Raw genomic sequence first — 27090 nt, 5'->3', positions numbered from 1 at the left:
ATAGAATTTCAAAGAATGGGTAATAAATCTCTGCAAGTACTTATGAACATATGCTCATGTATACTGGGGCAACAATCAAGAATACTCAAATATTCTTGAACTAAATAAATGTAAACTAAGTTTCTCTTTACATTTAATTAAAATTAAGACCTAATGATGTAAAAATTAGTATTTAATAATAATGCTTGTTATCTTTGTAGTGCAGTTAAAAAACAAAGTTCTCTAGTACTCTATTGATTTAAAATATATAAATCATATACAATTATTATTGCATATATTATATACCCTTAAAAAGAAAAGGCTATAATTAAAGACATTTAACATATATGCACATTGACTGAATGAATGGACATCAAGTAACTCTGGCTAATAGTGTCTTAGAGTTACTGGGATTTTAGGTAAGTAGATTTTCTGCTAAAAAGACTTGGATTTTTATGTACTCCCTTCCATTCTTCCATTCATCCCTACTGCTTGCTACTCCTTCCCACTCCCATCTTCTTTTCTATTTTTTTTTAAATTATATGCTTCTCCTAACACCTCTGCTAACATTCCTGACAAGAATATTTACTACAGCTCAAAAGAATATCTTTTTTAAAAAAATATTTTTCTTTAGTTGTACATAGACACAATTACTTTGTTTTACTTATTTATTTTTATCTGCTGAAGATCAAACCCAGTGCCATACACATGCTAGGGGAGCACTCTACCACTGAGTCACAACCACAGTCCATCAAAAGACTATCTTTACTTGCAGGATCTCTCTTTCAGCTCCTGGATCCTCCTTTCTTAAAGGCAATCAGAAAAACAAAATTGGAAAAGAAGTAAAGGTTTTCTTTTCTTAAGATTCAATAGGCATGGGCTGGAGTTGTAGCTCAGTGGTAGAGCGTTTGCTAGCATGCATGAGGCACTGGATTCAATCCTCAGCACCACATAAAAAATAAATAAATAAAAGATATTGTGTTCATCTATAACTAAAAAAATTTTAAAAAAAAGATTCAATAGGCTTACTCCATATTAGATTCTTCCACTTACTAGGGCCAACATCTATTCTCCTACCTCTCCAACAGACTGCAGTATGCATTCACAACTTATTTTCCTGCAGTTTGAGCCTGTTGATTTTTAAATAATTCAAGGCTATATCGATATGTTGCCTTAGATTGCATATTTTCAAGTATATGAAGATGCTAACTGGTTTCAAAGCAAATGAAACAGTACTACTTTCAACTAATAAAATTTATATATTATTTAACTAGAATAGTGAGAAAATAATGTTGCTGTCTGATCCACTCAAATACAATAAATTTTTAAAGTAAAAATTTGTTTTAAAGAATAATTTTTAGAAATGTTTGCATCTAGGAGCACTAACTGAAAGAATACAAGCAGTGGGGATAAAGCAAGAGGATTTCAGACCTGCTTTTAAAATTTACAACATAATTTCTTCATCAAGGTTTATCAATCTTTAAACTGTAAAAAAAAAAAATTACCTGATTTAACTTACAGAACTGTAAATTAAATTATGTGATGTCAAAATAATTTGAACAAAAACATTGTAAAATTTCATGACACCATACAAATGAAGAAATTATTCTTAGAATCCATTTATTTATAATTAAATAACAATTAAATGTCCTATAAATATACAGGGTATATATTTATATAACTATATAGCTATATTAACTAACTATATATTTATATCTAGTTATAACTATATATTATTTATGTAGTTATATATATAGTTATAACTATAAACTACATAAAGACTATAACTATAGTTAAAACTATATGAAGAGATAGCATAGCTGAACAAATGAAGAGACAGCATAGCTGAAAACCTTAATCAATTTCTCAATTACTTTTTAATATGCCTAAATATCTTTTGATGTTAATTCTTTAGAAATTTGTCAGATAATAATGGTCTGGAGAAAATGTAACTAAGTATTGCTTGCATTTACTATCATAAAATTATTATTTACTTCTCTATAATTATGTTACAAATTATTTTTCCAAAGGCAAGTTACATCAACTTCAAACTTATGTAGTTTTTTAAATATTTTAAAAATGATTTACTTTTCATTTTGCTTATTTCCGCTGGCAAACTCTTCAGTTGGTTACTGGAAAGATTGAGTCGTATCAGACTAGACAGAGAAGAAAAACTAACAGGAACAGTTGAAAGACGATTGCTTGAAAGATCCTTTAAAAGAAAGAATGAATGAATAAGTGAGAAAACAGGAGAGTACATAAATAGCCCTAAATGGAGTTTCAGAAATTGGGGGAAATGCGAGAAAAAAGACTACTTTAGAGGTGTCTGATTTTGTAACTTTAACACAATTTCCCAGATTATCATTCACTTCAATGTTTTCAAATATCTATAGACCCACAATGTATTCATCAAGATAGCAGATAGAAATTAGAATGAATTCTTTTTTCTTTCTTCTTTCCACATATTTTTATTAGTGTATTATAGTTGTACATAATTATGGAATTTGTTGTTATATATTTACACGTGCACAAAATAAAACAATGTAATTTGGTGAATATCTATCCCTAGCACTTTTCCCTAGAATAAATTCTTACTTTAAAAATATTTTACATAAAGGTTACTATTAAAACTAAGGCACAGTATATCATGTTATGTTTGCAATGCATAAATGTATTTTGTCCTTCTATTGAATGAATTAGGTACATTATTGGTAACCCATAATAACAAATGAAAGACATCTTTGCAAGATAGAAAAGTTCCTGAAAGAAAGAAAAACAAAGTGGAAAAAGTGGTCATTTCAATTTCTGACAAAAAATATATTCTCTTGGTTCTGCTGACTTCGGAAGTTTACATTGGCCAAGATTAGAAGTCTTTTACTTTTGATGCATTTGAGCTAGCTTAATTTATCTCTATACTTCAATGTTTCTTTAAATTTTGAGTTCCTCTTTTTTCTTTAAATGAGAGAACTATTTAAAAAAAAATCCTTTAAAAAACAATGTTATAAATCAGGTAGTTCTTGTAACACTTGAATTAAGTGTAAAATGTTCCATTTTCTATCAGCAAAATGTTAAGTAGGGTCAATTGTAAGAATGAAAAGAAAAAAATGACTTAAAATAGCTATGAAGATTTTCAATAAGTCAAATATTAAACAACTGTATTCTGTAACTGAATAGAGATAGAAAACAGTAAAAAGCTGAATCAGCTCATTTTTACAAAAATTTACTAATATAACACTATAATAATCTACAACATATAACCATATAATCTACAACTCTAATTCTCAAATAAAAATCAAGGAATTGCTTGCTTATAAATAAATATTATATATTATTGAAAGTTTCAGAAATTAAATAGAATGGGATTAGGATTAGAACCTGGAACAAAAAGATAAGAGTAGTTAAAAAAAAAAAACCAGGGAAATAATGAATTAAAATCTATAGTTAGAATTATGCCAATATGAATTTCTGAGTTTTTACAAATGTTTCATAAGTATACAAATGTTAACATTAGGACAAGCTGGGTAAAGGGCATATATTTACAACTATAATAAATCTAACACTTTTCTAAAATGAAAAATTTTAAAAATAATTGCTAACAAATTAATTCAGAAATTCTCAAAACGTTTTTTTGGGGGAGTACCAGGGATTGAAATCAGGCGCACTTGACCACTGAGCCACATCCCCAGCCCTATTTTGTATTTTATTTAGAGACAAGGTCTCACGAGTTGCTTAGCACCTCGATACTGCTGATGCTGGCTTTGAACTCACAATCCTCCTGCCTCAGCCTCCCTAGCCAATGGGATTACAGGTGTGTGCCACCAAGCCCAACGATTCTCAAAGCATTTTAAAAAACCCCAATCATTCTAATAAAAATCCCTTCTAAATTCTAAATGGAATTAGTAATAAAATTAAGTATTTAATTACTGTAGCAAGATATAAAACATAAGTATGGCCATATATAAACTAATCCATATTTATGCCAAGTTATTCCGTTCCTTCTAAATTCTACAACGTATTACTGATAAAATATTAAATTATTGTAGTTGGTAAAGGTATAAAACATAAGTATACTATACATACACTAATCCATATTTATGTCAGTATTACTTCAACAAATATTTATTTAGTGCCATTGGGCTAAGCAGTTTTTATAATGTTAAATTAGTAATTTAAATGGTCACAGGTATTTCTCATTTTAATCTGTTTTAATATGTTGTTTTCCATATTTATGATTTATTTGACACTAAATCCTTAAGAACACAATTATCAAAGGAAAATATCATTATGCAAATGACTGAGAACCCATAAAGTAGAACTGGGAAACTTCATTTATTATAAAGTTTCTTGCCAGCTTTTAACTCTAATGTATGCTTTTTAAATATCAACTACTTTTAAATTTATACAATTTTAAAAAATTTATAAGAAAATTTGATAGTTCCCTTCTTTCATTCATTTTATCTACATATGCCTTTTTATTCTGTAACCTAATTTCCAATCTGACCAGACTGAACAACAACAAAACGTTGAAAGAATAGCTTGGACATGTATATATTTTTTTTCAAACACTAGAGCAATTGAGGAGATTATCAAGGAGGTGGTACTTACAGAATAAATAAAAGTAAAAGGATTAATTTTTACTTTAGTGAGAAAGTTTAAGGTTAACATGACACAAATGAACTGTTGAAAACATGTAAAAGGGAAAAGAACCAAAATGCAATATGAAATAACTATTTAGAATATATAATATATATGAGAACCTCTCATTTGATGTGACTAAATTCTTTAGGATGGAATACTTTACAGTAGAGTCTTATTCCTTTGGTGGTAAACTGCAGAAAAAGGGATGCACTTTCAGTTTCTTAATATATTAAGGGATAGAACTATTTAGCTTGCCATATGTAAAACACGAAGCAAAGATCTTATTGTTTTTATTATTAATAATATGATTAAAATACTATTTCTTTTGCTTTATCATTATCTCTATTAAGGATATGTAAAACATAAAATAAAAGTTTTAGTAGGAAATATGGCCATTTTGGAAAATAAAGAAAAGGCATGTTTGAAGGGATTATCTAGATACTCACAGGGCTGGGCCACAGGTAATGTAAAGAACAAAAACAGTATGGGGGGGTTTGAGGTTGTGGCTTAGTGGTAGAGCACTAGCCTAGTACGTGTGAGGCACTGGTTTCGATCCTCAGCACCATATAAAAGTAAATAAATAAAGGTATTGTGTCCATCTACAATAAAAATACATTAAAGCAACGACAAAAAAAGCAGTATACGGATAGAAGAAAATTGATATATGTTAAAGACAACTTCCTTCTAAGCTATAAAAGTTTCTGAATAGTCACCTTCTTTGCTTTTTTCCAAACTCTAGTCCTGAGTTATAACTTGAAGTTGATTTAATAACATAGGAAAAACAAGTTTACAATTATTGATTTAGAAATTTAATTGAAATACACAATTTCTGATAATCTAATCATAAAATCAGCCATCCAGTTCCCACAATTTCAATCATATCACATTTCTCAGTCTGATGAAAAAACCCCACCAACTACAATAGTACAAAATTAGAAAATCACAACTTACTAAATCTTCTAAATTGGAAAGTTGTTCAAATCCCTCTGGTATGTAAGTTAGTTCATTATGCTGGAGGTAAAGGCCTTTCAGGTTTTTTAGACTTGTAATTTCTTCAGGGAGCATTTTCAGTTTGTTATGGCTATTGATTGATAAAATAAATGCTGAATAATTTAGTAAACAACGCAATAGATATTTATCAAAGACATTCTTGCTAATCAACTATGTGAACCTGTTAGAAAAATAAGATATGGTTATTAATTTTAAGTACTTACCAAAATTCACTTTCCAAAAATATATACTCATTAAAATAACAGTAATCTAAAGTAACCAAATTAGAATCTTAAAGAAATAAAGTTTCTAAATAAACATATAATCAGTGAACTTCTAATTCCTTGCTTACAGTCAACTTAATTTTACATGTATCATGAAAGGACTTATTGTACTCTTAATTGCCTATCGTGTGTGAGGCACTGGGTTATTGTACTCTTACTTTTTGTACTTATTGTAACTTTTTATACTGTATCTGACTTGTGTTGTGTACATTTACCCACACCCTACAAAAGAGTTATATTTTATATGGAGATAAGGTTGTAAACATAGCATTCAAGACAAAAATATCTAGTTCTGTTTGAGGGCCTGACATGTCAATTCCAGTCTGAACTTTTCAGTTGTACCCTTCTCTAGAGATACTCAGTTTACTGATTTAGGAGAAGTCCCACATCACTGAGGATGATATGCTCCCTGGTTATTACGAGAGAAATGAAGAGATTCACAAATTTATCACAACTTCATTATTCACTTATGAATTCTACTCTACTATCATGACACAGTTACTTCATGCACTAACAAGGGGAAATAGAAATATGAGGGGCTGTATAATAACCCTAAATTACATTAAAAAAAAACTAGCTACAACAAAAAAGCCAAAACAAGCCATTCGTTCTTGTTTTCTAAAATAAGAACGAGTAAGACTATTAAAAGTTGGTTATTATTCTAGGTTATGTAGCTGAAGTATGGGTATATTTGATAAAGATTGAGATGGGAAAAGATATAATTCTAGCTATATATTTCCTCCATCTTGAAATTCATATACTTAACGTTTTAGAATCTAGAGCTGACCCCCCCCCCCCCCCCCCGCCCATGCTTAATACTCCTCACTCTTGTCCTTGCAGGCTCTGTCTATACTTTTGACTTATAAGAGGAAGATCCTCTGATGCATATCTAAACAATTAGCACCTTTTCAAGTGTAGATAGCGGTTTTTTTTAAAATTTTTTAGTTGCTGATAGACCTTTATTTGTTTATATGTGGTGCTGAGAATCGAACCCAGTGCCTCACACATGCCAGGCAAGTGCGTTACCACTGATCCACAGCCCATCAGGTGTAGATAATTTTTCTGATTTATGGTAATTTCAAGTTTTTCACCAAATGGGGACTGTTATTTTAGGGACTGTTTCTCTCAAACCAGTTAACTTACCACTAGAAAACAGAACTGACTATACTGTGTTAAATAGATCTATAACCATATCTGTTTTATAACCAGTTTCTTTTCCTAAATGAAATCTCCCCTAACTTCTTTCTCTTAAACTATGTCTATATAACATAGACAGGGCAAAGATATTCTTTCTTATAAATCTGGGTGTTAATTGGGAGGAAGCATTTAGAGCCTCAGCCACCTAGCATCCTATCTGCCAATGACAGTACCAGAAACATGCATGGAACACAAGGGGTCCTTGGAAAAGCTTAAAAACTGCTAATATTAAAAACCCTGAGGGCTGGGGATTTAGCTTAGTGGTAGAGAACTTGCCTAGCATGTGTGAGTTTGATCTCAGGCACCACACACAACAACCACAAAATTCTTCAGCATTAATAAAGGAATTGATTAATAACTCTTCTTTATTGTCTAGATACTTTCTAGAATATAGAGGTAATTTGTTGGAGGCCGTGTATGAATTATGGGCTTGTCTGAGCCATAACAAGGCAGGGAGGTTGCTTTCCTTGGAACTCCTAAGTGAAATTCCCTGTTAGATAATTCCAGATTATGCTGATACCCTGCCTTAGCTAATAGCCCTAGGTTCAAAAGCAGCTGCCCCTGAGGTACAGGAGGTGGGCCTAACCTGCTAACATCCAGAGGAATTGTTTCTTGTATCTTCTTTCTGTTTCCTCAGGAAGTTCTTTACTCGGAATCCCACTGGTGTTCCCATTAATTTAAATGACTTCATTTTGGGGAGTTAGACCCAGTCTCCATCAAAGTTGGTCCCAATTGAATTCTGCTCTTTTACTTATTTTCACATTTTGTCTTATTTCTTAAATTTCTCATACCTTTAATATTTCTAATTTGACTCACTGCCCTAACTTGGGGAAACTGAGTAAACTTCATATGGGTCGTGACAGTAATTTAAAACTTGATATGACCTGAATCTTTCTATATTATCTCATAAACATAAAACAAACACTTTCTTTTTTTGGTAATGGGGACTGAATCCAGGGCTTTGTCCATGCTAGGTAAGCAGTCAAAAACATTTATTTTAAATCAACTGGACTTAAATTCATAAAACCAGAAAACATGTAGGGAATTCTAAAACCAAACACAAAGACAAATGCTCTGCTGAGAGTAGAGGGGCCAGTCTATAGTCCTAGCTACATGGGGCTAAGTCAGGAGAATTGCTTGAGCATAGCTGTTCAGGGACCACCTGGGGAATGTAGCAAAACCCATCTTTTTAAAAAGGACAACTAATTAAGAATTAAAAGTTAAGGGCTGGGTCTGTGGCTCAGAGGCAGAGCGCTTGACTAGCATGCGTGAGGCACTTGGTTCGATCCTCAGCACCACAAAATAAAATAAAGGCATTGTGTCCACCTATAACTAAAAAATAAATATTAAAAAAAGAAATTAAAATTCTTATTCAACTACTTTCTAAGATAACACCAAGTTTTTTTTGTTTTTTTGGTGCTGGGTACTGAACCCAGGGCCTCATGGATGTTACGCACAGGTTCTACCTCAGAGCTATGCCCCAGCCTCATGATATTTTCTAATGTTAGAAAATAATTTTAAAGAATACTAAATCTATACCATTATAATTGCAACATTAGAAATAAATAAGCTTAAATTTTACCTGACATTAAGCTTCTGAAGATTTTCAAGTTCTCTTAGAGCAGAAGGAAGTGATGTTAGCTGATTATCATGTATCTAAAATTATTAAAAGGAAATCAGTATTCTTATTCTTATAATTAACAACACATGATCTTGGTATTATACAAAATTATTCACTGATAATCCCTGTTCTTCTAATTCAATGACATGACACCTATTTGTAATTTGTTCTGAGTGTAGAAGAGGAAAAGGGGTTTAAAACTGACCCAACTACTGCTTAGAAATCATGAAGTAATAAGTTATTGATTTTAAATATTACCAAAATAAAACAAAAAAGCTTCACCTCATCGAGTGGAGTTTTAATGTCATGTACAGGTGAAGATATTATTTACGTCAACATATACAAAAATTTCATAAGAGAGAGAAGAACTTCTCTCATGTTCTCACAGAAACATACTGTTTTTAAGGAAGAAAGTATCTTGGAGTAGGCCAATTCAATCATTTCACAAATAAACACACACACAAAAAAAACTTCTCTAGAAATTTCACTATTTTCATTCAATCTTTTTCACACATGAATTAGAGTATTTTTGATGTTGCTATGTAAACCAGAAGTTTATATACTCTGAAATAACTATTAATGTTCCAATTTACCATGACATAGTGACTAGAGACTAAAAACTGAATACCTTAATAAAAATCACAAAAATTTGAGTTTAATAGTTTAAGTCAGTGAGATTGAAAGTGAATTACAAAAAAAAACCCAAAAAACACTTCTTAAGTACTACACTTGTTTTAATGTCTAGAGTAATAGTGATGATAAAATATAGCAAAAAGAAAAAAGATGAGTAGAAGCAACAATTAAATACTGATTGTACGTGTTAACACAGAGAATTCTAATAATTAAAAATAGTAGTATCTTTTCTCATTGATACATATGGAAACTAAAGCACAAATAGGAAACCTTCCCAAAGTCACTGGCTGTTAAGTTAGAAAGTCAGAATTAAAAACTGATGTTTTACACCCTTAACCATTATGCAATGCATGACATAATAATATTATTTTCCCTTTGACTGTATCAACTTAACGTGAAGAGTTTTCTGCTTATCAAAGCCTAACTTTAGCTTTGGAGTCTCTTCAACCAACAACTCATAATTATATTCAACTTACATCAAGAACAGTCAGTGCAGGTAAGAGTCTAAGGTCATCTGTAAGTGACTGAAGTTTATTGTTTGATATGATTAGTTTGGTCAAATCTGTCTGTTCCCACCATCGTTCAGCAGAACTGAAGGAAAGATTCTGATTAGCTTCTTCAGGGATATCCACGTTTATTCTCCAAACACACTGAGGCACTATTTCCACCACCACCATAAAAAAAAAAAAAAGATATTAGATATTAAATTTTGGTAATAACCATTCAATTTATCTACTAAAAAACAATTTCAGAAACAAAAATTTTCCAATAAGTCAAATAGCAATAAATTACAGCTACAGCAAAAGCTGATTTCATTCAAAAACAGACTAGTATGTACTTTATACATTAGATCTCACTTTTAATTTTATTCACTTACACACTAGGTATACTCTGTATAATACTTTTTGATAAATATATAAAATATACTCTACTATCATGCTAACAAAGTTACAGAAAAGGCTTGGAAATCAGCATTTGTATTTACAAATTATTAATTGTATTTATAATATCAAAACTTTTGTAACAGAAGTGTATACTGAGTCTCAGAAAGGTCTAGTAGTACTTGTAGTAATAAATAATAGCTAACGAAAATATCAGGCAATCTTCTAACAAACCAATGCATTTAAACCTTGTAACAGGGTTGGGGGTGTAGTTTACTGGTAAGGCATTACCTGTCATCACACATAAATTAACTATCTAGTTCCTTGTCTCATAATCCAAACTCCCTTGGATTTCAGTAAAAAAATTAAATGTTCTCTTTCAACTTCTGAGGCATTTTTTCTTGTTTTCATTAAGAAATGTATAAGATTTGCTTTTTTTGTTGACAACATACTCACCTCGAAGCATTTTTTTTTCCCTGAAATGAAAATGGTCAGTTTTTATTAGTTATTTAGAATATCCCAATGAGTTACATTAAGCAAGCAGTAGCTAAAACTCAGATTCAGTCTAAATAGTAATGCAAAGCATGGTTTATAAAAATTTAAGATGGTTACTGAAAGCCTAAAGAAATGGTTTATTTTATACTTTTTATCTGTTCTAACTGTATACTTAATAAAATAAATCATTATTACCCTAAAACAGTATGGTTTTTGAAGCTTAGGATCACTAGACCTAGTTACTTAATTGTACAAGTGAAAACTAATCCTCTGTTCTCTTCAAGGTAAGGAAGAAAAGTCTTACAACAATATTTCCCTTTCAAATAATATGGTTTCCAAAGTAAATTGCTTTGTTTAATAAATTATCTGCCTACCAATTTTCCTTTCAGTTCAAGTAGTTTCCATTAGAATTTGCACATTCTTTTTTCTCAAACTGTGGCACATTTTCATTTTCCTTAGTGTTAGATGAAACACTTAAAAACATTTCTACACTATTGTTCTGCCATGATTATGCAACCAGAAAGCAACAATCCATATTTTCTTTATCACTCGGTCCTCATTTTATCTAGCTCAGTGAAAAAAAGAGCTGCACTATTTACATTGAAACAAAGAGATGATATATTCTGCTGCTGTTCATAAAAACAGCTGTCACCACGGATATTTTTACTGTTTCTGTAGTTCACCCTTTGTAGAATGTCTCATAATTTAAGTCATATCTGTATCTAGCCTTTTTAGATTGCCTTTTCTCCTCTTATATATCCCCCTAAGAAATATGCTTCTCGAGATCCTCTGATAACTTGATAGCTCATTTCTTTTTATTGTCAAATAATATTCCATCATATGGATGTACCATTTTGTTTATATACTCACCTTCTGAAAGATATTTCGGTTGCTTCAATTTGGAGCAATTAAGAATAAATCAGCTATAAGTATTCATGTTCAGATTTTTAAGGGGATGTAAGTGTTCAACTCAATTTACGTAAAAACTCAGAAGCATGATCACTGGATCATATAAGACTATGTTTAGCCTTATTAGAAATTGTCGAACTGTCTTCCAAAGTGACACTACCATTTATCTTTCCACAAGCAAATGAATGAAAGCTCCTTTTGCTCCATACCAGCATTTGGTATTATTAGGTCTTTGGATTTTAGTCATGTTACTAGATGTGTTATGTTATATGCTGTTTCCTAGTGATGAATAAAGTCGAATATATATTTATAAGCACATCTGCCATATATATATCTTCTTTAGTTAGGGGTCTTTTCAGAACTTTGGCCCATTTTTAAATTGGGTTGTTACTTTTCTTCATGTGGAGCATATGTGTCTTTTTATGTCACTTGTTTCTGCTACCTAATTGATGGTTCCATGAATAAGTAATATAAAAGTAGCCAGTAGCCTGTTGGTTATGGTTCTTAGAGTGTTCTGGAAAGAAGTTTCAGTAATGTTTTTTGACATAACCAAAACAATTGTAGATGGTGATTTTTTTTTTCCAATAAACTTTTCCCTTGATCCAGTCTGTACACTGCTATACTTTTAATAAATATTTTTTAAAGTCTTCTCATGCTGGACCTGGTGGCACACACCTGTAATCCCAGCAGCTGCAGAGGCTGAGGCAGGAGGATTGCAAGTTTGAAGCCAGCCTCAGCAATTTATCTAGATGTCTCAAAATAAAAAATACAGGGGCTGGGGCTGGGGCTCAGCAGTAGCGTACTTGACAGGCATGTGTGAAATACTGGGTTCAATTCTCAGCACCACAAGAATAAAATAAAGGTCTATCAATAAATAAAAAAAAAAGGAGAAGGGGTTGATGGTATGCTTTAGTGGTTAAGCACCCCTAAATTCTCGCTGGCAGTACAAAAAAAAAGTCTTCTCGTTATCTTTATTTGTGCCTCCAAATATTATTACTTTGAATTATGAATTATATTCAAAAGATATTTTGAAACATGTCTTCTTTCAGATTGCTTTCCACATATATACAAGATATTTCATGTGAAATATAACATGTGAAAGTGTTATGTATGATATGTGAAGGTATACAAATATGCATTTAAATAGTATGTTATTTATCAACTATTTATGTTTCTTCCAGATATTGTGCTAGGTACTAAATAAATAAAATAAAAATTAATGATACCTTCACATAATTCCTTTTCTCATAAGCCTTTTCACATAAGCTTCATTATTATTTATTGGGGGAAGGTAGGTAAGGAATAAATGTGTACAGCACAAGGGATTTTTGTGGCAGTGAAACTATTCTGCATGACAGTATAATGGTAAATATATGATATGAACTTGTCAAAACCCATAAAATGATACAACACTAACAGTGAATCCTAATGTAAATTATAAACTTCAGTTAATAATAGTGTTGTTATTATTGGCTCATCAATTATTAAGAATGTACCTGATGTAATGCAAGATGTTATTAAAAGAGAAAAATGTAAGTGGTGAGGGGGAGGAGGTAAATGAGAACACAATGTACAATATGCTCAATTTTCTATAAACCTAAAATAGTTATCAAAGAATGTACAAGTGTAACTGGGGAAAAGGCAACACTTTGTTATTATTGTTGTTAAAGAATAAGATGCTGAAAAGAGATGGGAAACCACAAAGTAGACGGTTGGGGGCAAGATTACGAAAATCTTTTGAACATGATATTTGAACATTATATTTGAACATTATATTGAGAACATTATATTGAGAACATTATATTGCATCTTGTGAGCTATGAAATGTTATTAAAATGTTTTGTGAGATACGGTAAAATCTGTGTTGGGAAGGTAACTCTTGTAATGACACTAAGAGAGTGAGGTTTAAAGTGATAAACCCAGGATATCAGGCCATACCATAACAGAAATGCTCAATTTTATTTTATGTAGCAGGCATTTTACCTATGTTACTTATATAAACCTTAGTAAGTCTTATTATTTCATTATAAGTCAAAAACTAAGGAACATCTCCATGTTATATGAGCTAAGAAATGGAGATAATGAGGGTTATCCCCAAAAGGAATACAGATAGTACAGAATGATAGTGATTTGAATATCAAAGTTTAGAGTGATAAGACATGAAACTGAAGTCTAAAGCCAGTTAGGGAAAGATCTTCTATATTATGGTAACAGAAATCCCTTTTTCATATATAAGCTACAAATACCACAAGCCTTTCCTATTTATACCTTCTTCATCCTATGAAATATTATATATTCACTCACTGAACACAACAGTTACTGTGTCAGGTTCAGTACAACTTAAACAGTCCTGATCCATATTGGCATGAACCTAAGAGTCCAAATTTTCTACCTAAAAGTTCAACACACTAAATCACATGGATCTAGTCAATAAACACATTCCAAAACATCACTTAGCACTGGAGAATATTCACTCATTTACTTATCGTGGCCACAAATAGATCCTACAATACAGCAAACACTATTTTGGGAGCTAGGGATACAACAATGAACAAAAGAAAGCTACCTGACCTTGAGGAAGTAACAGTCTAACTAATGGGCAAGGTAGGCAATAATTAAATTATATAAGTCCTTATAGTGATTCTATTTAAAAAATTAAACAGGTGAGACAACAGTGTGTTACCAGTGGTAATTATGGTGGTTTGGAAGGGCCTCTTGGAATTGAGCTCTGAGCAAAAACCCTAAAGGAAGCAAGAGAGTCAAAAAAGAAAATGTTCGACTTTGGAAAAAGCAAATATATATGGGAAAGGAGGCAAGGGAGGGAGAGGGAGAGTGACTGAGTTGGGTGGGGAGAAAAAAGGCTTATCTGTAGTTTCAAAGTGTTTATGCCCCATCTATAAAAATTCTTATAAATAAAGCAAGGATTTTATGCCATATACCCTTTCATTTATTCAGTAAAGTATTTGTTTGCCTGGTTTACATTATTCACGGCACAATAAGTTAATATTCATTAGAAGGAAAATGGAAGTTTTTAATTGCAGTGTAAAAAGCTGAATGTAAGTAGAGGAAAATATTACAGGAAGAATGCTTTATTTCTCCACTTCTCCCTCATTGCTCCCTTACCCCCACGCACAGGCCACTCCAAAAGCATCTGGCCTTTCATTGTTATACCCAGATTACTGTTTCTTTGTCTTTACCAGGTTTTTCAGAGTGGCCTCAAATTCATGGACTTTGTGTGGCGTTTATTCCAATCCTCAATTTAGAAAACCTGCTCATCATTCCTGGTCATTAGGACTCTACCCAAGTTCATAAAGAAGAGGTCTCACATTCACTCAAGGCTCACAAAGCAGTAGATAAAGTACAGAATTTTAGCGTCGGTAATTTTCCTTAGAGAACAAATTGAGAAAAAGAAAGTAAGAGTCAAAGAAAATATTTTCCCAATATCTGATAGGTAGTTTACTCTACCATTACGTTGCCTATTCCTTCTTATGCGGGAGTCCCTGAAAGCGTACGCTTTAAATTTTGTCCATAGTCCCAGAAGGGTACCTCCAACAGATGCTGGAGCCAGAGAAGTAAGGAAACTGGGAGGCCATGTCAGTCGAAATGTTAAGAGTGCCTGGATTACCGCACAGGGATCCTGGCTAAGAGGCAAAGCCAAGCTCGAGGAAAGGAGGTTGCCTTGAGCTAGGGCTTTCTGCCCGCACAGCACAAACTGGTAGCACCTTTCAGTCTTACCTTCACTGAGGTTCCTACCCGACAAGTTTAACTGTCCGCTCCTCCTCGCCGCCTTTAACAGCCCCTGGGGCACAGAAGTAGTGCAGTCTCTCCCCTCAGCTCTGAAACCCGCTCGCGGATCCCGCCCGGCTACGGGTTGCAGGCGCGACATGTTCAAATCCTGGGTCTGCAAGCGGCAGCCCCACCCATGACGCTTAAATGTGGCGCCGCCAGACCACCCCGCCCCTTCCGTAAACGCGCGCTCTGTGCGCGGAGTTCGTGGCTTCGCCCTGGGCCTTTCGCTCCGTGCGGCGCGGCGCAGATGTCGTCACCGCCAGCTCCCGGGGCTGGAGGACAGAGCAGCCCCTTCAGTTGCCGGTGCCGGCCTAGCGTCCTGGAATTACTTCGCTCTAGTAAGTGCGTTCAACGGGCTTAAGAGGGTCTTTCGGGTTTATTGTTTGCTCCGGTTACTGCGACTCCAGCCTTCTGTATGCTTCCACCGTGGCGAGGGGGTTGGGAAAGGATAACCCTCTCTTCTCCCCTCTTCTAGTCTGAACGTGGGCCTTAACTAAAACTTGAGACCTGGGCGGGGTCTGCAGCCTCTCTGGACCCCAGCCTGTCTGTCGCTGGGGGTAGTGGCACCAGACCTCCGTCGTAAGGAGTAAAAGAGATTTCCTGGTCTTGGAGCCTGTACTCTTGACTCCTGGAGTTAGTGCATCACTCCCGTTGTTGTGTTGAAACAGCCCAACGTTGGAGGGAATGTGAAATCAAAGGATTGGCAACCTAGGAAAAGAGAGTAAAAAAAGTTTAAAATGTAAAAAATGTCCTGCCTACCAGACAATTGTAGGAGACAAGTGGACGGTAAAGGAGACAAGTGTGGTACAAGCTTTAGTGAATCACAAACACCCCTGACTTTGAAGCCCCGGAAGTGCAAGTTGAAATCCCACCTGCTTACTGTTGCTGGCCAGCGAGCCCAGGATCTCTCTGGCTGGCCGCATGTGTCCCCCACATAAGAAATAGACAAAAGATGGAAAAAGGAAGAATGAACGTTAGGCAGTTTGATCAAACCTGGGAGAAGCAGCAAGATTCCTTCTCTCCCTTCATCCCATAAAAGCAGTTATAATTTATAGGAACAAATGCAGCTGGTACCTAGATGTAGAATTAATTGGCCGGAAGAGGAGGCAAAAGGGGACAAGAGGCAGCAAGTAAACAAGCAGATTTAGTGTTAGACCTGAGTGGGCAATCTTCTTTCCTGCTCGCCATCATCTTTAGAGCCTGTATGTTGGACTGATGTGTGTGTGTTGGGGACGAGGGCGGGGATATCTCAGCCCTTTAGCTTCCTTTCTCAGTAGGAAGGATTTTGTTCCCAGCAATGTCAAGTTCAGTCAGTTTCATTTCATACCGTGTAACTAAAAGCAGTTTTACTCGACAGCTTTTGAAAGTCATTCTTTTCATTACTTTAGGAATAACAATTTCTAACTTATAAGCTTTTGGAAATAATTTGATGAAAGCAATAGTTTAAATCCCTTGGTTGAGGGAAGGGACTTGGGTTCAGAATAAAATATGGAAAGTTTGTCCAGTAAGTCCGTGTTTCCTGGAAAGTTACACTTTATGTCTGAAAGGTACAGTTCATTAAGTCATTCAACAAGTGTTTATTAAGAACTCACCCTGTATAGTACTCTTCTGGGTGCTAGGCTTTTTCTTCTCCAGAGTGATTTTGTCTTAAAAGCATATATTCTCCTAACCTCCAGGGAATCTACTGTGGATCCTGAAGTGTTAATTGAACAGTAAAATGACGTCTCTTGACAAAATATGCATTATGCAGTTTTACCTGAATCCAGGTTCATGTCCTTGTTGCATGTAAGATTTGGTTTTAAACACCCTATTTATTTTTTTCTTCCTATTCAATAAAATGACCAGTTTTACAGATGAAGAAATAGAGGCTAAATGAAGTTAGGAATCTTGCCTAAGATCATAAATTTGTATAAGGAGCGTGGCCAGGCAGTTAAACCTGGATCTTTCTCCAACCATGAGTTGCCTAGTGGCTTTTCATAATTTCCAATTTGCTTTTATTATGGAATCATTTTAAGGAATACTTCAGTTGTATTTTGTTGTTGTTTTTGCGGTGCTGGGGATTGAACCCAGGGCCTTGTGCGTGCTAGGCAAGTGCTCTACCACTGAGCTACATCCCAAACCAACTTCAATTGCTTTAAAACAAATTTGAGAACAAACTTTTTCTGTTTTCTAGGAGGTAACACTCTACCTTAAGATAATAAATTGCTGCAAAATTTTGTAGTAACTATTCCTCTACCTACAACAGACTCTTGCTTAGTTTTGCTCTTAAATATAGCTAGGTGTACTTGCTTGATTCATTGTGATTCTACTGGAATCTACTGAATTCTAATCATTATTGATGTTTAATGACATCATGTTGAAACATTGTTTCATTTTGAATAAAAGAGGCATATCCTATTTAATGACAAAATAATTCTGAAAAACTCAAGTGGCCATATACTTGTAAAAGTCAACAGATGTAACTGACATACATAAAAATTTTACTAGCATATAGCTGTAATAAAAATGGAGATTGAGGAAGTAAAAATTATTACCTCATGCAATTGGGAAAATTATATGTCTACCTCAAATTGATGGATACTGAAAGCTAATCCACTTGGATTAAGTTTCTTCTTTTTTTTTAAAGTCTTTCTTTTATTTATTTTTATGTGGTGCTAAGGATTGAACCCAGCGCCTCGCACATGCTAGGCAAGCACTTTACCACTGAGCCACAACCCCAGCCCCTGGATTAAACTTCTTTATGAAAGTAGTTATTATATGGTTATATTAGTGGGAATTAGGTCTTTATATTACTTGTATTACTTAAAAGTGCATTAAAAACAAAAGTTCTAACCGTTTTCAACACAGGTATGAAAGTGAATTGTTAGCTTTTTAAAAAATGGACTTTATGTACATTATTAAAATAATATGAAAAGGTTATCTCCTGAGTCAGGCTGGCTACTGTTGTACACCTACTTTAGTAGCAGAATTATCTAGCTACAATTTATTATGTTCATTTTATTTAAGTACTGAAAGTTTTACTTTTTAAGCTTCTTTGCTAACTGAAAACAGAAACTAAAAAACAAAAATGTTAAGCACAACAATCATATGACCCAAAGAACTCTATTCTGTTTTGTAATGAAAAATAAGACTTTATCAAATTAAGATATAGCAGCTATCTTACATTAAAATTTAATAAGGTATTTTCAGATGTGGTTGTATTGGGGAAAATTATATGTCTATCTCAAATTGATGTAAAACATTGCTATGTATTAGATTTATTTTTTCAAAGTTGAAAGGTACAATTGATATTTACTGAAACAAATCTAAAATTTCTACTAAGGGAAGATGAGGTTAAATTGTGTAGGTTTTCTAAGCACATTTGTTTAAAAACTATAATCAAGAGCAAAGCAAGTCTGCTTTGCAAACATTTCTCTGAAGTTTCTTTTCATGTAAAATTAACAGATTTTGCCTGTTTGAAGCAGTATTACATTTGTCTTTCAAAATATTATCTTATCTATGAGAACTTGTTATCTTATGTAAAAGTTATTGAGACAACATTTTAGTTCATGTTACAAATACCAATTTGTAATTTCATATTTGTTTTTCCTTTAGGTGTTTAAGTTCCAACTTTGGAAAATAATAAAAAAAAAATTCTTTGAAGGCAATACATATTTTTCATTTTTATTAGTAGTTTTTCAAATGCGACTTTGAATTGAATTCTATTATTATTAAGAAGTGAGTGAGATAATTATTTTTCTTAGTGGAGAAAGTGCATTTTCTTTATGATTGTACAATTATGTATTCTTTGTGTTTTCCCACTGCTTCATGCTTTTGAATCATGAAGCAAGTTTCCTGCTCTAAGAGGTTTAATATTTGATTCTAATATTTGATCTTAGATTCCTCTCTACTTTTGATATAAAAGAATTCTAGTTTACTGCTTTAGGAAAATAAAAAGCCTTTTATTATATGTTAGTGTTTTGGAGACACTAGTAAAATAGATGTATCCTAAATACTTTTAGTTTTTGTTATTGTTGTTTATTTTCTTTCTACTGAAGAAAAATGAAAAAGATGGTGGATAAACCATTCTTGCAAATGCCAGTTAAGATAAGTGCTATGGTGTTGAGATTTGTTTACTAGTTATTCTAAAAATCATCTGAAAATGGTTCTTATTATTCCTTGTAATTATTATTTTTAACCTTTGATAGCTATTACAGTATTCCTACTCTTTTTTTTTAAGATTAATATGTTGCACAACTTTAAATATTGGTTTTAATATTATGATGGGTATTACAAATGAGGGAGCTTTGAATTAGTAAAGTAATTCAGAGGTAAAATTTGGACACCACAACCTTATAGATCATCCTCACAGTACTGTTCTATTTTTGTATTAGCATATACAAAATCTATTTTATTTTTTTTCCTGAGGTGCTAAGGATCAAACATAGGGCCTCACACTTGCTAAACAAGCACTCTACTACCACTTAGTTATATCGCTAGTCTGAAATCTACTGTTTTAAAGTTTAGCTATCACTCCCTGGAAACAATTTTTTTCAGTTCAATTCAGTTTGCCACTTATGTACTTGTAAAAGAGAGTAAATATTTATAAGTGGCAAATATTGTTCCACATGAGCAAAGCTCCCCTATACTTCTAATAAGACTTAATAATATGGTCTTTGAGGCTTCATCCTTATTCTTATCTTGTATGGTTTGCATATGAACTGTTCCCCTAAAGCTCCTATATTAACACAAGCATATTCACAAGTGTAATATTAGAATGTGCAATTTGTGAACCAGTGTTTCTTCACCACGCCCTTCAGCCATGCTGTTCTGCCTCTTTTGGGGCCCAGAGAAATGGACTTGGCCAACCACAGACTAACCCTATGGAACTTTGAGTCAAAAGAAACTTTCCTTCCTCTAAGTTGTTCTTGCCGGGTATTTTGGTCACAGTGATGAAAAAGCTAATACATACTTAATGTCTACTATGCAGGTATATGAGCCCAGCCTTGCTCTTTATCATTCTAGAAATACTTATTTTTTGCTTAGCACAAAGCATATTTATCATTAGTATGGTTATGTCTATATTCCTGTCTTAAGGTGCTGACCTTTTTGCTTTTCTTTTTAAACTCATTGCCTAGAAATGTTACCTCTCCACCATCTCTTCTGTCTCTCAAAATAATTGCTTAACAAATGTCTCCAAGAGGTTTAGACTTCAACATGAGCTAACTGTGGCTTAAAATTAACAGCAGTTCATAGTTTCAAGGGAATGGGGTGGCTACTGAGTGAAAAGTCTAATTGCCTTTAAAAATTACTTATGCTTTATCATTTATTTTTTAGTTCAGATTATTTCAGGTACTTAGTAATATTTTGCTTTATTGGTAGTTTTTAATTTGTACTTTGGTCAGTTGCATGTCTGTTCTGATCCATGCCACAGTACATTTAATATTATTCAAGGAAATGTGCAGGTGTTTGTATTGTTTGGAATTATGAATATTACTGTTACTCAAAAAATGTGAAAAAGTTAAGTGAAGCCTTCCTAAAAGAGTTTTCTATAGAAACGTTTGCAATTTATTAAGAAAGGGAAGATTTTGTTTAGCCATCATCTGCCTATGCATGCAATTGGTAATGTGCTGCTTTGGAGTCAAAATGATTATGAAAATGTGAAACCTATTTATATTGTTGTCATATTTGATTTGCAACAGCCACTTAAGGGAGAGAGTGCATTATTACAATTCACATCTTTGCTATCACTTAGCATCTTATATAGTATTTTCATATCAATTTAATTTTATAGTAATGCTGTTTAATAAGTGTTGCTGTTCGGTATTACTGTTTTATTTATCCACTGAAAAGTTGAAGAAATTGTAGAGTTTGAAATTGACTTTCCTGTAAGTTTATGTTACATGCCTGTGTGCTGGGCATTCTGCTTCATCCCTATAGCATTTATAATCTTAAAGCTAAACTTAAAGCTATATGTATCTTTGGTCTCTATTTTTTATATAAAGGTAAGGGAGATCATGTGGTTAATTAGTAGTAGTACTTATTATGATAGTTCAGAACATGGATAGGGAGTGGAATGGGAATTGGGTGGGTAAAATAGAGGACTGCTTTTTTTTTAACTTCATATAGTTTACATTTTTAATATTTGACACATTACTTTACAATTTTTAACATGTTTTGTTAAAATATGAAATCTAAAGTAAGAAACTACGCTTTGTAAATTGGTTCTTCCTATTCATATTTTTCATGTGAATTATGAAGTTAGAATAGCCCAAGGTACTAGCTTAAAAAAAGAATGATGGTATAAAATGGAGCCCATTTGAAGACAGCCATTCATTTTTCAAAATAAGAGGTTTTAGTCAGATAATTGAGAACTCAAAACTAATCTTTATTCCATCCCATTTCACAAGTTTAATTTTTTTCTAGAGTTATTATGATAAGCAGTACTAGGAAACAACACAGAATAGTGGAAATAATAGGCTTTGAAGTGAGATACCTGGTTGGTTGGTTGGTTGGTTGGTTTAATACCTGCCTGCCCCTTTGTTACTTGTTTTATATATTAAGCCAGTTGCTTATTCCCATAACTCAGATAAGGAAATGGAAGTACAAAGTAATGAGCCAGAAGTCACAGTTATTTTAATTGGTAGTGGAAACCCATTAGTTTGACCCTAGGGCCTGTGTTAGTAATAACTCTGGCACCTTTTAAGTGTTATAAGGATTAAAGGCCATTTTAAAAGCATTCAGTCTTATTACTAAGTTGAGTACACTTTCATTTTTTTTCAGTTTTGTAAGTGTTTAAAATTAATTTTCTCTCATGAAGAAAAAAGCATAGAAAAAAGAAGTTAAAGGTCAAATGATGCAAATGTCTAATTCCTTGATTAAGAAAAGCTAATATGAAAAAGCTAGAAACTATTTAACAATACATATAATTCTATTGAATGCCCCCCAGTGGATTTTTTTTTATTGTGAAACATTCCCTCAAATGGCCTTTGCTCAATTGAAATTCCAAAAGAATCTTATATAACTTAAAAATTGTACGAGTAATCAGTGTTCCCCAGCTAAATGTTTCTGTTGACTCTATTCAATCCAAAAAGGAAAACTAATCTGTACAGATAAATCAACTGTGATTTTTTCCCCCAAGCTCTAATTATAGCTGAGAATACTGTGCATAAGAATGTTGGAAATGGTGTCTTTTTAAAAGAAAAAAAATTTTTTTCAGTTGTAGATGGACTCCATACATTTATCTTATTTATTTATTTTTTTTTATGCAATTCTGAGAATGGAACCCAGTGCCTCACACATGCTAGGCAAGCCTTCCACCACTGAGCCTCAACCCAAGCCCCTGGAAGCAGTGTCTTAATGGTTAGACAACGACTACTTTTTTCCTGTTAATCATGAAAACAAGGCTGTGACAAATTACCACATACAGATTTTTGCTTATAATTTCAAGGTGTTCTATCATTTTTTAAACATATAGACAGAATCACTGCTATTGGAAGACAGTATAAACAATGTAAAAGATGTATTTGGAAATAAACTTAGGTAGGCTTTTTGTTGTGTGGTATGTGTGTATTTGTCCATGTCCATCTGCCCGCCTGTTAGTCTCCTAGTACTAACTTATTAGCTTCTCCATTTAGTTGGAGAAAGAAGAAAAAGAAACATGGAATTTACAATTTTTATTTTAAAACAGGTAATGTTTATAGAATTACCTAAATTTATAGAATTAGAACTAGAACAGAAAAATAATTGTGTAATTTATAAGTTAGGGATAGAAAATAAAGTAGATCTACAGATGAGTTTTTCAGATTCACAAATTTATAGAAGTAGTAATTTATTTCCAGGGTTTTCCTTATTGATCTGAATAGTTATAGGGGAAAACAAATTTATATCCCTCACTTTGAGATTTTTTTACCTCAACTAAATTTCCCCTTAAGGCTCACAGTTATTATTATTGTCTTCATTCACCCAGCCTTTTCTGCATGCACATCCTATATATACCTTAGTAATGAGTTACCTGCCTGACAAGACTGAGCACATTATTTGAAGCACTTGTAAAGTTTTTAGCACATGATTGTATTCAGTAAGTTTTTTATCACATGCTGTCTTTGGTCCAGTATAATGTTGGTCGCTAGGCACCAAGGTGCACGCCTGTAGTTCCAATTACTTGGAAGGCCGAGGCAGAAGGATCAGTTGAGCCCAGGGGTTTGGTGCCAGCCTAGGCAACATATCAAGACCTGTCACTTTGATAAGGAGGGTGATGAACAGGGAGATCAGGAACACTAAAGTTAATATTTGCCTTCCCTGTTCTCAAAAAGTATTTGTTAAGGGGAAGACAACTAATTTTGATAAAAAGGCCTTTTGCTTGTGCAAGATTTGCAGAATTGTGTGTATAGGCACGATATCACCATCTTTTCCATTAGTGTAAACAAAAGTTGGTAACAAAAAAACAAGTGACCTGCATTATGTAACTAGGAAAATGGTATCCATCAAGTAGAGTGATTGTATATAGATGTATTACATGAAGAACTTAGATCTAAATGCACAAGATCTTTCACAAGCTTGAGACTGGAAAGAACTAAAGCTGTTCTTTATAGTATTGGTACCATAAGAGGATTGGTATTATTTTGAAGATTTGCCTAAGCATTCATTATTCTCTGGTATTCTTAGGCATCTTTTTGGCATTCTATCAATCAGTTTAAATTTTCTTATCAATGTAGTAGTGTAGTGGTGGTTCCCTACCTACAAGCAGTATTATGGAGAACTTTTAAGTCATATTTCAAAAGCCTATCAGAAAACACGTACTTTTCCATAGTATGACTTTGGGGTGGGGGATATTTTGATTAGAAATAGCATTAACTGTTAATAAAAATTATAACATTTGACATTCAAATGTAATTAGAAGTTTTCCCTAATCTACTCCCAAAGATGAGTTAAGTGATCCTGCCTTGTGCATACTTATTTCACTATGACAAGATCTTTTTGTAATTCTCCCTTTGAAATATAAAGTGGAAAGCAGTGGTCGACGGAGCAATGATATTTGAAAGCTTCAAACTTGCAATTTATTTCCTCTTATCTGGAATACTCTTCCCCAGAAATTCAAATGGCTATGGATATACATACCAGTGATTCAAAGTAGTTGTTTATTAAATCCTACAAGGATCTTTAAAATTATTATTCAGTTGATCATAAGTTTAATATTACAGAAATTTGTAGTAAATATTCCAGGAAATTTGAAAGTGGTGAGAGGAAAACTTGGTAGCTAGGATGGAAATATTAGTAACTCAAAAAATTTGTAGATGATAGCCTATAAAAAAAAGAAATATCGTGGGCGCTGTTGAATAACAATAGTTGCTAACACGCAGTTTTTTGGAAGTAAGTGAATGCTTTCGAAGAAGAAGAAGGGGAAAAAAAAGCCTCCTGGAAAACAAGGAGCTAAAGGGGGCCGTCAGACCGCGCTCCCTCGCATTTCTCCAGCGGCGGGCAGGGCCTGCTGCGCCTGCGCGGGTAGGAGCTGACGGTGACGCACCCGTGCGCCGCACAGCATTGTGGGGAGCTGGGGTCCGCGAGGGTGGTGGTTGGAGGCGAGGTGGGGGCGGTCGTTTGTTTTCTCGTGGTCTCGAACTCGCGCGCGCTCTTCCCCTCCTCCCAGCGTGCAGCGGGGAGGAGAAACGGCGGCGGCGGCGGCAGCAACAGCAGTGACTGTAGCATCGGATACCCCTCTTTCCTTTCTCGTGAACCGGTTCCTCTTCCCTTTCCCTCTCACTGTTTGTTGTGTGTTTGATGTGTTAAAGCAGGAGCGAGAACTCGAGCAGCGCCATGAGCAACACTACCGTCGTCCCCAGCACTGCGGGCCCGGGCCCCAGCGGCGGGCCGGGTGGCGGAGGTGGCGGCGGAGGCGGTGGCACCGAGGTAATCCAGGTGACTAATGTCTCCCCGAGCGCTAGCTCTGAGCAGATGCGGACTCTCTTCGGTTTCCTAGGCAAGATCGACGAACTACGCCTCTTCCCGCCGGAGTGAGTATCGTCCACCATCACCGTTTTTGCTAACGCCGCCCCATCCTGGGCCTAAGCAACACCATTTCCGTAGGCCCTGTGGCTGTTTTCCCTCCCAGGCTACGTTAGTTGGTGGCGGTGGTTGCATTTATAGACGAAAAGATGCGTTATAGGCCTACAAAAAAATGTAGAGAGCAGAGAAGACTTTTAGTGATTAGGAGACACTGGCTCTTAATTTTAGGATTTTTTTTTTCTTTTAAATTGTGTCAACGTGGTCGTTTGCTTTGGGATAAAGCAAGACAATCTGTCTTTTGTCATTTCGCATGTAGGTTAAATTCATTTTTTAAAAAAGGCAAGGTGTATTTTTTTTTTTTTTCTCTGCGGTCTTTGGAAGAAAAGTAACAAAACTATTCAGGCTAGCGTTAATTTAGTGTTAAAATTTGTAGACCACTATTTATTGCTAAGTATTGCTTTTAAGTGATTCTGACCCAGGGAATGAGACAGGACAGATGATTAATTCAGTGAGCCTGAATACTTGATTTATATATATATATCTACACATATACACACACACACACACACACAATGGATTATGAAGAGTCCTAGTGTTTTTCTTTTTTTAATGTAAAGATTTTAGATGTTTCTCGTTTGTCTTGAGAAGGAATTTCATAGGATGTCGGCATTTTGATTTAGAGTGTAATGACTTCTTTTTTGTCCTTTTTTAAAAGTTATGAAGAAAATGTATTGTAGCAAACACTTGAAAAACAATTGTGTGCTCTTTGTAAATGCTTATTAGATGAAAGTGAAAAATGTTATTGGGAGTTTTTATGATGTCACTTAAATTCTAAACCCGAAATTGAGATCCTCAAGAAATCTGTTGTGGTTGGTGTAATAAATCATTGATTTTTATACACTTCTGCTCAATAGAATAATAAAATCAAATCATAATGAAGTATTTAAGTATTATCACATTTCGTGACTTTCTGTTTTCCAAAGACTGTTCAAATTGGTGTGTTCTTGATTTTTAAGTAAAATATACATGTGGAGAAAGGATTCGGTTATTGCCTCAGATGTGCTGTGGAGTTTTGGACACACATGTTATTTTGAACAGAAACTTCTTTTGTAATAGACAAATTCATAACATGAGCTATAGAAAGGGATGTTTTGCTGATACTCAGCTTTTTCATAATGTATCATTAAGTTGTTTGTAACATTAATAGTAAAATGACAAGAAATAAGTGATATGTTTGAATATTTTATTACTGGGGTAATAAAATAATTTGAGGTGCTCAGTTTGCTACATAATTCCTTACACTTCCACAAGTTACTAAGAATTTCATATAATTGCTAACTTTAAAGTGCTTTTTTGTTCTCTGAGGATACTCCCTTATGGTACATTTATAAAAAGTAAAAGAAGTTTTGGGCATTTTACTGGTTCATTTTTACTTAACGAGTGGGCAGTATCTTAGAGGAAGCCATGATGGACAAGAATCTGCCCTTTTCCTTTGTAATCAGGTGAATGGTTATGTCCATCATAACCCTGATAGCTTCTGGGCAATTGTTCATCCAGTCGTGTGACCTGGGGTGCTGTCCATTTGGAGGATTCCTTTCCCTGTATTAGAAGATAAATGTTGATACAATAATGCTCTTTGGCTCTCTACTTTATGTTCCCACATACAATCATTTTCTTCTGAAAATATAGT

General features: G+C 33.8%; 2 protein-coding genes across 8 annotated transcripts in view; one reads left to right on the top strand and one right to left on the bottom strand.

Moving 5' to 3' along the window:
- The window catches only part of LRRC40 (leucine rich repeat containing 40), a 66468-nt gene extending 50903 nt beyond the window's left edge, over positions 1 to 15565 (bottom strand). Inside the window, exons 1-6 of one of the 2 annotated variants that reach the window (XM_081307485.1) lie at positions 15363 to 15480; positions 10680 to 10699; positions 9819 to 10000; positions 8671 to 8744; positions 5569 to 5698; positions 2068 to 2191 (exon numbers count right to left, since the gene is read on the bottom strand). In XM_081307485.1, the coding sequence (XP_081163611.1) occupies positions 2068 to 2191; positions 5569 to 5698; positions 8671 to 8744; positions 9819 to 10000; positions 10680 to 10689 (520 nt within the window). In that variant the 5' untranslated portion in view covers positions 10690 to 10699; positions 15363 to 15480. Of the gene's footprint in view, positions 1 to 2067; positions 2192 to 5568; positions 5699 to 8670; positions 8745 to 9818; positions 10001 to 10679; positions 10700 to 15362 lie in introns of both variants that reach the window. The other variant, XM_081307486.1, reaches the window with a different exon arrangement.
- A 54-nt stretch (positions 15566 to 15619) lies between these two features.
- Positions 15620 to 27090, top strand: part of SRSF11 (serine and arginine rich splicing factor 11) — a 36783-nt gene continuing 25312 nt past the window's right edge. The window contains exons 1-2 of one of the 6 annotated variants that reach the window (XM_081307490.1): positions 15620 to 15754; positions 25190 to 25408. In XM_081307490.1, the coding sequence (XP_081163616.1) occupies positions 25212 to 25408 (197 nt within the window). In that variant the 5' untranslated portion in view covers positions 15620 to 15754; positions 25190 to 25211. Of the gene's footprint in view, positions 15755 to 24903; positions 25409 to 27090 lie in introns of those variants that run through there. The other 5 variants (XM_081307491.1, XM_081307492.1, XM_081307489.1 and 2 more) reach the window with 5 other exon arrangements.

Source organism: Spermophilus citellus (assembly GCF_964194105.1).
Source record: "Spermophilus citellus genome assembly, chromosome: 9".
Classification (NCBI taxonomy): Eukaryota; Metazoa; Chordata; class Mammalia; order Rodentia; family Sciuridae; genus Spermophilus; species Spermophilus citellus.
This window is presented reverse-complemented; position numbering and strand designations above follow the sequence as displayed.